General features: G+C 38.8%; 1 protein-coding gene across 1 annotated transcript in view; it reads right to left on the bottom strand.

Moving 5' to 3' along the window:
* EAF1 (ELL associated factor 1) overlaps positions 1-11617 on the bottom strand; it is a 19198-nt gene that overhangs the window by 5822 nt on the left and 1759 nt on the right. The window contains exons 2-4 of the mRNA XM_010007602.1: positions 8549-8643; positions 5178-5314; positions 2436-2602 (exon numbers count right to left, since the gene is read on the bottom strand). Of these exons, the coding sequence (XP_010005904.1) occupies positions 2436-2602; positions 5178-5314; positions 8549-8643 (399 nt within the window). The remainder of the gene's footprint in view (positions 1-2435; positions 2603-5177; positions 5315-8548; positions 8644-11617) is intronic.

Genomic DNA, 11617 nt, shown 5'->3' with positions numbered 1-11617 from the left:
ATTACTGCTGTGGTCAAATATGTATGATAAATGCTGATTACTTCATGCACATAAATGGCTGTTTGTGGTATATGTGTATAAATGTTCACCGCCTAATGAAATGTTATCGGATGTAGCCAAGTATTCAAAAGAAGAAGCTCTCTTACCCTCTCTTTTGCCCCCTTCAGACAGGAAGACAATATAAAAGCTTGAAGGAAAATGATTCCTCTGGTGCAGGGCCCTAGACACAGTCTCCTAAAGGTCTCTCTGCATAAAGGACTGGTTCAACTCCAACTTGCTCTGGACTCTGTCCCCAGGCACTGTTGTTTTGACAGCCGCATAACGGGACAGAGAACTGACCTACCTGAAAGTTTGTTTCCCAGCTCATCTGTAGCGGAATGCACAGCTGAGGGGACTGGGAGAAAGCAGAAACCTGATCTGAGGTTACCTTAAAACTGTAACACATCAGACACGCCCTTAAGTAGGGCATACTGGGAGCAAGAGAGTGTCACAGCACCAGGGACGTTTTCAACCACATCTTTTGGGGATTGCAAGCAACAAAAGGAAAGCTACTGCTTGAATGGAAGGAACACAGCCTCCTCAGAACTCACAAGTCTTTACTCATAAAAAGACATTAAGGGAAGATAACAGGGCTGAAGACTCTCTCATAGCCTTTTATTAAGTTTGTTAAGTTTTATTATCATTGTATGACAGTGCCATTTTAGTTCTACCTTTCCCAAGTAGGCTCTTATAATATAAATGGTGTAGTAATGCTGACATTCTAAGTCAATGGTGGAAAAAAGTTACAAAAGCATTAACTGTAAGCAAAAAAAACCCCTGCCCTCATATTTGTGCTCTCTCTTTTTGGGCCTTGAATGACTGTCTCATAAACAGCAACTTGAAATCCTATTTTTAGTACAAGTGAGGTGTTGCTTTGCTTGATTTTGGAAAAAAACTCTACTGGTTATTTATTTCAAGGTTCTTTCCAGTAAAAGATGATCAGGTGGTAAAAAATTATCAATAGAGTTCTAAACAATGTGATTTGTATTTTAGACCACTAGAAAATGGCCTTTGCAGAACAGATGTCACACTATAGAAATGTATTTTACCGTAACACGATCTTTACAAACTGCTGTACACGTGCAAGAGTGCCCCAATAGTTAAGTAACTTATTACACACCACAAGAAAAGACATTAAAAATGTACAACTGATTAAATTTTTAAAATAATGCATCACCTGTTATCTTTCTCCTTACCTATTACCCAGAAAATAAAAATGGCAATGCAGCTAAGGGAACTGTAGCTAACAGACTCTCAGACGTTCATTCTGCCTGCTGACCAGCATCCAGGTATTGAAAACACTATTGCTGCGAAAGAGTGAGACCAGTCAGCACCTGTGCAAACACACAGATAGCTTAGCAGTGAAAATGTCACCTAGTGATTACCATGAACTGAAAAAATACCCTGCAAAGTAATTAATATAGTCTGGGCAATTAACACAGGCTAAGTCTACAGGCAAAAATAGCTATATGGGACAGAGAAAAAAAAAAAAAGACCCAGAAACAAAAAAAAGAAAAAACCCAAAACCTAGAGAGAAAGACAAATCTTAAAATAGAATTGCATCGGGTGCCAGACAAGAGATACAAGAGAACCAAATAAAAATTTAAATTTAAACTCTTCCTCATTCTGACTGTGTTATCTACAGCAAAACCAGACACCACACCAGCGTGAAAGGAAGGATACAGGCAAAGAAATGCACCCTGCCCACAGTGAAACACTGAGCCAAAGCACTGCTTGAGCAGAAGACTGAGTTAAGCCAGTCATCCCCTTCATCCCTTCAAGGTAGTTTATAAGTCAGCGTAGCAACTATATGGCAGATGTGATAAAAGCTGCAGAGGAGCGACTACAGTAAAGGAGAAGATGCAGGGTTGTTCACTCATCCCTCCCCTACAAGCACTGCTTGGCAGGGCACAAACTCCACGTCTCCTGATGGGGGCATGGCCACCCAGCCCTTCCATCCCACTGGCAAATGGCTCCAACTTTACTCAGCGCAGGAATAACTTTTGTCCAAGTTACTTCATTGCGTAACTACATCTTGAACCACGAACTATTGCTGTTGCCTAAGACACTCATTCAACTCCTTTAGCTGCAGGTTTCTGAATTCACACTTACTTTGTCTTCTTTTCCCAAAAGAGAAACAGTTTGGAAGAGAGAAAATTATTCACCAAGTGGAAGTTCTCTCATGCCAGATAATCATCTATGCTAGCAGAATAGAATAAATAATTCACTAAGATGCCTTAAAACAAGATATAAAGATGACAAACCAGCTGTCAAGTACCATCTTTTAATCCCTTAACATTCTAACATGTTTTTATAAATTGCACAGTCACAGCTTTTATTATAAAGAAGAAAGACAAAACCAATCAAAACTCAGACAACTACACACCCTTCTTTACCTCTCTTGATGTCATCCAGCTGAGGCTCAGGAGAAGGATTATCTTTCAAAGGAGAAGTTTTAGGTCCAGCTGCTGGCTTGGTTGGGGCTCTGAACTGTGAAGGAGGCTGAGATGCTCGGGCAGACTGTTGCTCTATTCGGGCTTGGATCTTACTGCTGCCCTCTGCTCTGAAAAAACAACCAGAGATATTCAGCAGTACCGTACAACTGTGTTCTGCTTTTCAGTATCCGGGTACTAATGCATCATCTGTGACTTCCTTTTGTGCATATCCCTACTTTGTTTTATAAAGATGAACAGTGAATTACAGCTTTCTGTACGCAACACTTGCCTTCAATAGCAAATATGCATATATAACTACACTGCAACACTCTTACAAAATGCATTTTCAAATCCAGATGTGGTTCAGTGGTGCCAAATTCTCTACTTAAAGAACAATGAAGGCTTTAATTTAGCAATTAGTATTTGTACTTTTAAAAAAGAATATGCAATCATAGTAATTTAAAGTAACCGCATGATAAAACAAATCCACTCATAACAAAATCCTGCTTAAAACATTCATGGCAAAAGAAACGATTTTCTCACTTGCAATTAAATCATCTCAAGCTGAACTCTCTCAGAGGTCAATCTGACTAGAGCAATCACTCTTACTGCTCAATACAGCATGCTAGTACTTAATTCCTGTTTTTCATTCATTTGCTGTTACCCCTTAAAAAAAAAATTAAGCAGTTTCCTTAGTGGGAAATAGTCTCCATGCTATGGAGAGATAGGCTATACCTAGCTGCTCAATTCAGATCAGGTATTTCTTCTTTTTACTGAATCAATGATATGATTCAGATTGTAGGACAATCTTTGGCAGAAAAGAACCCCAAAACAAAACACTTATTCAGGTCCCTCTAAGTTACACCACAGTCAGGCTAAAATGTGCAGTGTATCTATCACATAACACTAAAGCCTTTGGGGGTGTGGCTTTATGCAGCATAGCACAGAGCAGCTTATGTGGATATTAGAGCTCAGTTCCGGTTCTAGGAGGGTCCCAGCTCAGCAGTGAGACATTTTGTGCCTGTCAGCTAATCCCACTGAGAAACAAGTTAAACTAGCCCATGTGGAACTCCCTGGGGCTTTACCTAAATGACTTCTGGTATCTGAGCCAGCACATGTAGCACTAACTTGGGTATTTCAAATTGTAGATGCAACCTCAAAAATTAAACACAGAACCACCTCTTCATTCATCACTGAAATGCAGCTATTAGATACCACATCAATACAGCTTAAATGGCAATTTACAAGAGAAGTCAGGATTTGGGAATACACTGATCTTATCATGTGAAAGGTAAAAGCCAAAAATTGTTTCCAGTATTAATTATGCTCTTGAAAGGACAGAAGGTTTTATGTAGAGTAGGTGCAATTACTCCCCCGCAATTGACATTAGGAAGTTAACACTAAAAACTCTGCTCCCACAGAGTGCCAACAGGTCGTTAAAGATCAAAGTAGCCATGGAAAAAACCAACAACAAACAAACAACAAACACTTCTGATCCATAAAACTGAATGACTCTGCAAAATGGTATTCCTCAAAACAGGAATCCTCCATTTTTTGCTACCCTGTCTCTGCTTGAAAGAAGTTGAAACATTTTTCACCTCATCAGAGCCAGAACTCAGTGGATCCGAACACCTCACTGAACCCAAGGTCTCCTGCACTTCTTTGCTTCTTTCTAGATTAAGCATCACCTGGACCAAGTCCAGCAGAACTCGCACTAGGAATTCAAATCTCATGTATGACATGCTGATATCCTCTGGACAAGATGAATGCCACATGGATGAGTTTTCACATCACTAAGTCAGAGGAGTCCATTCACCATGAACTCAAGGTGTTCTTGGCAAACCTCCAGCCAACTGCTGGTGATCTGCAACCCACATTTCTAGCAATTTTGGCAGCTAGAAGTTTTACACTGCAATATTATTTATTTTTTTTTAATATAGAATTTGTAAAATTACTTAAGAGCTGCTTCTTCTTCATGTAGCTTTTTAATAACTGCTTTCTCTTTCTCAATATCCTGTGGTCCAGTGATGCTGAAAGAACATGATCCAGTGACTTCAAGCACTTGCACAGAAGCAAGACTACCAAAATGTTCCAGCTGCACACTTTGTAGCATTCGTGCAGTGAAGAAAAAATATTGGGTCAGAGAGGATTTTCTGGCCTCAGCAATTCCAATAGAAAAAACCCCACAACTCTTATTTCTACAGTTTTTCTCTCCCCTCCCTGCCCAAGCAGGAGGCTTTGGACTTGGGCTGCACTTTATATATCACTCACCCAATACAGGGATGAGTGTTTCTTGCTCTGGGAGAGTATATTATTAAAGCACCATGACTCTCACTAGAAGCTGCAGGGAACAAATCTAGAAACTCCAACAGTCCTTTTGACTGCCTAATATTTGCATGTTTTTTTTCATCTAAGTAGAGATTCCTGAAACACATCTCGTCCCTCAGCCAGCTTCCAGAGCTTCAAATCATCAGTATTTCACTGCAAACTATAACTATGTTCTTTCAGAATGAAGAACTGACAAATTCTTTACTCTTGGATTCACACTTCTATTTGCATTTTTAGGCAAGATAATTAGCCATGTAAAGCCCATAAGTTAAACATCACTACAAAATAAAAGAAAACTGAGTTCTGGTTCAAGAGACAGTCTGAAAAAACTTCATCAAGAATTAATCCTATCAACAGCACTGTCCCCAGCTTTACCTTGTTTTCTTGACTTGAATGCTGCTACTAAGTTTTTCCAGCACATATTCCCCAGTGTCATGATTGATAATAAGCACACAGTCCTTCTGATATGGCCTTTTATTTCCTTTAAACACAGTCATTGGTGGAGTTGAACCCTGGTATCAAAGAAAGAGCACACAATTTTTGTTGTTATAATCCTCTACCTAAAAATTTACAAACAGTAAGAGAAACAAATACACATCTTGTTGTGACCAAGAGGCTAAGCAATTAATGTTCAGTTCCTACAGAAAACATTAATTCATGAAAAAGGGAAAAACACAGTTATATGCAGTAGATCGGATGCTTCCTCATGGCCATATTATGCCTTTCATAATTTTAAGTGTCTCTGCAGTGAAAAAACATCTCCATGGTTGCCATTATTTACAGTTTTAATTCCCCAAATGGTAACCTAACTGTATTTGCACACTTGGTCCTGACAAGTGTCAGAAATCTTGACATTTCTGCTCTGGAAATCTTGGGCCTGGATAAGAAATAAAGTTCTAATAATTTGTGTAGCAGAACTCTTACCTAAAGAAATATATGGTCAATTAAAAAATAATTTAAACTGCTTTGTATTTTATATATATTTTTTTTTTTTTTAAAGCAGTTATTTTCATAATGGATTACGAGCAACTGTCACAAACTATGTTAAGAACAGCTGCCTTCTTCAAAGTCAGATTAGCACGTAGATGCCATGCAATGATACCAAAACAGCTTCTCAAAAGCAAACAGGGTACTTTGATGCCTTCCAGAAAGTCCCAAAGTCCATACAATGCTGCATAGAGCCGTAAAAGTCTAATGGCTTAGACTGAGATCTAAAAAAGTCAAACTCATATGGTGGTGCATGACAATGCTGATTGATAATGGCTAACTGATAATGCTGAGATTATGCCCAGCTGTACTGCATCCATGTGCAGGCTGGCTCAGACACCTGAGTTTGGGGTTACAGAAGGCAGAATCTACAGTCTATCTGCACACAGCTGTGTGGACACAGGCCTGGCCACGTCAAAAAAAGACATGTTACTCTAAGGGGATATACCAAAATACAGAAATACATTCTCAGCTATGAAACCTTCTCAGACTTCTCTGTAACTTATAGCTACTGTACAAAAGGAATTTTAAAAAAAAATGTTTATTCATGTGCACCTTTGCACATGCTGTAGGAAACCAACACCAAAATCAGGGAAAAAAGGAAAAAATGCACGTTTCTACATTGTATTTTGTGTAGAAAAAGTAGGCAAGAATATTTTAACCACTCAGAACATCATTATTATTCTCCATATTGCTAATAAATAGAAAATGTTTGAATTTAAAATGGCTTCAGAACAGCAGGGGTGAAAAAGTTGAATCCCCATCAAAGATACAGTGAGATATACAGAAAGGATTCAGAAAAGGTGTCTCAAAAAAGTCTAGTCTTCAAAGACATGATACATTTTTATCATTCCTACATTTAAGAGAGAAAAGGAATATTTAAGAGAATAAAAAGCAAGCTGAAAGTGAAATTCTACTCGCTGTTGACAACTAAGTCAGCAAACGTATAAAGCACATATTTAATGAAAATTGATCAAAGTTTGTTGGCTATCATTCTGCTACCCAGAAGCCTCCTGACTCAGGAAAGACTATGATTTTGACTAGAAAAAAAAAAAAAAAAAGGGCAGAAATAGCATCCTGCTTAAGCAAATTAACAGTTCCGTCCTTCTAATTAGAATTAAAAGTTCAGATGTTATGTTAGTGCTTAAATACCACAGGATAGAAGAAGGCAGGTGAAACAGGTGACATTTAATACATTTATTTCATGCTGTGAGGGTTTTTTAACAAACACAAGTTCTTCACTTCCCCAAACAAGACTGTTTATCAAATATTAAAACCGCTAAATCCACATGTAGAAATAGTACTTCAATTTATCCAAGCAGCAAGGGACACAAACACACCTCCACTGAACAAATTACCAGAGATATCCTCAGGGACCAGGCAATTTCAAAAAACAACTTAGAATCTGAATACTATCCAGTTGTTGGGCAACTGAGAACCCAAGGAGAACCCGAGCAGGATCCAAGAAATTCAGTAAATCTTGTCAGAATGAAACAACCTCAATACTTCTCACTCTCTTCCAGTATGCTGGAGCTCCAGCTCCCTGTTTGGAACAGGCAGCCCTGCCTTGGAACAACACAGACACACGGTGGCTGCATTTATTGCAGCTAACTACCTAAGCTCCTGAAGCATGCTGTAAGCTCAAAGCTGTTCATATTAATGGAAAGACAATCAAACCAAACTTCTCAGTACAGAGATTCAGAAAGGGACATTACAAGTCATGTTGTTCAACACAAAACAGGAGTGTACAACACTGCTCCCAGTTAATCCAAGAAGAATGCTGCTGCTATTAACTGTATTGTTATCTGCTTTCAAGTAACACTACCATGTTCATGATTTTAATAGAAAAATAACCAGTGACCTCCTGCAGCACTAAAGGTGACCAAAGCCATATAAAAAACACAAGGGGGGGAAGCAGGGTAAAGTCTCATTCAGGGAATTATCACAGTACCACCACCTATCAATTAAAACACCAACATGCTAGAATAAGCAATGCCAAAAAGGATCTGACACAAGGCTTCCAAACTGACTGATGCCCCCCTGCAACCACCAAACTCATCGATGTCTGTGAATTCTGGTTTACTGGCTTGACACACTGCATTAGCTTCAGCTAATAAACAAACCCAGTTCCAGCATGCAAGCACTTTCTTTTGTTTTGAACAGGAAACCACTGAAGCTTCAGTTACAAAACTGCTGCAACTACACAGTTTGATCACTTGTTTTATTGCTTTTCGGCCAGCATTCTCACACAGTAGGTCTTTATGGCACAATTTGAGGAGGAAGTGGATGGGAAACCACTTCATTGTCACTCATCAGAACCATCCCACTCACTTCCACTGATAAACCTGAAGCCAGGAACGATATCCATGTATGTTTTAGTAATGGGAAGAATATGCTTACAGGCCTTCCTGTGGCTTTTGAACACCAAATCTTTAAGAAAGGCAATTACTTTGCCTTTCTTCATTAAGCCATAGCACTAAAAATTGAAGGAAATCAGGTACAGAGCTCCAGCTAACTGTAAGAGCAAGAAGGAAGGACTCAAAAGTAAAGAATAGTCTGGAACCTTACAAATATCACCCTCTACAAAGACTCAATTGTACAGTCCTTTCCCAAGGTAACACACTACAAGTCTGGCTGCTTAAATATTGAACCCACTGGTATTAATAAAAATGAAAGTGAAAATAGCATTCAGATTAGATTGTAACTACATTCAAATTTGTTGAAGTTAGTAAACAAGGACACACATAAAGCAAACTTACAGGAATATGTGGCAAAGTGATTGTTACGTCATCTCCTTTACCAACCTGGAGCTCACCCTCACAAGATGTATCAATCGATGCTGGCTTAAAATCATCTAAAGAGGAAAACAATTATGATTATATTTCTTACCCTGCAAAGAGTCACTGCACATGATTTTAAGGAATGCTAAATACAAAACACATGTTACTGTTTACAGCAGGGATGGAATAACACACCAGTACAACGTGTCTGTGCTCAGCGCCCCAGTTACATCAGCACCAGATTCTAAACTTCCTATTTGAAATGGCAACAAGGTTCTAGACCTTGCATTTGAAGAACAAGAGCAGAATTCCCCAAACCCCAGGCTCTGAGTGACGATTTTGCAGGCAAATGTCAAACTGTATCGTGCATCTGAAAAAAAGTATCTACTTCCAAGACCCAGGGGTCTGAAAAAGACTGCTTCAGTGACACCAACTCATTTAGCATTACTGATATTTCTGGCTATTTAACAGCCACCTTGGCTCTACAATTTCTCCTCAAGGGTAGGGGAGATCTCAGATCTCATCTGTGAGGAAATAAGAGATGCTACCTTACTTCAGCAGACTCCATACTAGTCCAAAGCCACTGTGGACGGAAAGCATGACTAAGGTGAGACACTGTAAATAGCTTTAAACTAACCTTAGCTTTAAGTATTTTTGCTGCATTGTATAGAATAGTTTCTCTCCCAGACAAGGTACTCCTGTTCAGCATATTTATTTGAACTAAGAATAGTTTAACTTAAAAGTACCTTCTCCTCCTTATTCTCTCATACTAACAGGTCGTAAAAACCAGAAAAAACTATTAGTACCTGTAATATTTTTGCATAGGATTTAGACAAAATGCAATAATATCAGAAAGACGTAAGTCGGGGTTTTGGGTTCTGTGGGAGTTTTTTTGGTTGTTGTTTTAGTTTAGGTTCAGGTTTTGTTGGTTTTTTTTAAAATAAGTCTCCATTAAATTCTAGCATCTCTGGATATGAAGAGGTATGATCATATTAATGATCTAGGCTTTTAATTACTGCATTAGCTAAAAAATTAGTATCTCAGAACAAAATTTAAAAATAATTTTGCTATGAAGAGCACACTTGCAGAAAAAAAACAACAAACCCACAACAATTCCACCTTGTAACAAAATTCTCATTAAGAGGACATTGATGTCTAATTGAGTTTTACTTTTGACAGCACAACAAGCAGAATCAGGCACACTTGACTTAATCCTCATGCCTTAACTGCCAGGCCAAATCATACCCTTCATCTTCATCTGAGCAATTTATTTCTTGTTTCCCACCTATTTTAAGGGCAAGTTTGCTAAATAAAACCAGCTGTACAAGAGCTGCTGTCTTTGCCAAAAAGGGAACAAGAGCTTCAACAGCACAGTCACTAAATTAAAAGGAATATCACAATCACACTTCTTTCTTAGGTACCAGCAAAATATAGTTACTCTAAACAAACTCAACAAATTGTTTTCATTTGGTTAGCTTACTAGGTGTGGGTGCTTGGCTAATCTTGCTGTAAGTAGGTGGAATGCACCTCTGTCCCTCCAAATGTACCTGCAGGCCTTTTCCCAAAACTCAAACGTATTTAAGATGCGTTTTCCAGGGATAATACATTTTTTCAGTACTTTAGTGCTTCATAAACATTACAGAAAGGAATGAAGTGTTTGAAGGAGACCAAAACAAATTCAGCCTACAAAACCCTCTCATTGTAGTTTCTGTGAAGAGGATGATGGGGAAAAATACAGTGCTCAGATTCCAGATAAATCATTTCAGATCAACAATTTATAACTAGGAAACGAAGAGTTCTCATTTGAGTAAGTCAGGCATGGAAAATGCAGCACACAGAAAGTCTTTTGAAATAATACTGCATTCTTCCAGCTGTAGTCTGAAGAGCTTTGGCTTTGCAATCCCTTAAGAAATTAATTATTGAAGCACTTTCAATTACAGAAATCCAGTGTATTTCTATCTGGATACATCTTAGATTTAATTAATACACGATAGACAACAACAACTTCAGTCATGTGACAGGCTATTTAAATTTTTTTACTAATAAATTGAGATTTGCTTGTATGTTAGTGCTGGATAAAACCATTCAGTGTTACGTATAAACAGCTAAATGCACCAAACACATGGTATGGTATTTTTTAGCATTATGGATAACCAGAGGGGTGAAACACACAAAATCTAAGTGTTAATCCACCAAACTGAGTTTACTATTGAGCAACATAGCTCTGCCTCAATCATTGACCATCTGCTTGAGTAACAGCAACTCAATCTAGAAAGCTGTTCTTTCTAGTCACATGCGGGTGACTAACATCACCAAAATTACTTAGTCTTACTGTATGAATACGGGCCATGAGACTGGGCCTAGGATTATGCATCATAAACCAAAAAAATCTTACTGTTAACCATATAAATTCCTCGCCTTAATACAAAGCTATTGAAATGTAAGTTTATTATTACATTCATTTGCTGTTGGTGATTGCCTACTCATTTTAAATCCTGGACTCGTTTAGGGGAAGAAAAAGCAATTTCTTGCCCACAGAATTCAAGCACAGAAATACAGGGAGCTCCTCTTCAAGATCATCTTCTAATATGGAATTAAATGCACCAAATGGTCATTGGAGCAACTGGAATAATATCTGGTATCTTAAAAAAAAAAAAGAGCCCACAACATTCTTGCAGTTATCCCAAAACTTCACAACTGTTCGAGAGCCCACCTCGGGGATTTATCTTTACACTTAGCAGGCAGTGCTGTGTGTGCCTGAGTCACTTCTATCGCTGTTCGGGCAGTGAGTTATTGCAGCGGGCTGGCCCGGGCCAGGGCTGCTGGGTTACACCTTGCCTCATCCCCAAAAGAAAGCCAGTTAAAAATCAAACTGCCAGAGCTCCTCTCCAGGCACTCCCGCCAGGCCAGGGGACCTGTCCTGCGACTGCCATTAATAATAATAATAATAACAAATATATCAAAATAAACCAGCAAGCCACCCCCTTACGGAGATGAGCTGCCTCCGTGGGGAAAACACCCGCGGGGGTGGCGGGAAGGTGGGAGCTG

This window comes from Chaetura pelagica, unplaced genomic scaffold (assembly GCF_000747805.2).
Source record: "Chaetura pelagica isolate M959 unplaced genomic scaffold, ChaPel_1.0 scaffold10, whole genome shotgun sequence".
Taxonomy (NCBI): domain Eukaryota; kingdom Metazoa; phylum Chordata; class Aves; order Apodiformes; family Apodidae; genus Chaetura; species Chaetura pelagica.
The sequence above is the reverse complement of the archived record's forward strand: the minus strand, read 5'-3'. Positions and strand labels throughout refer to the sequence as shown.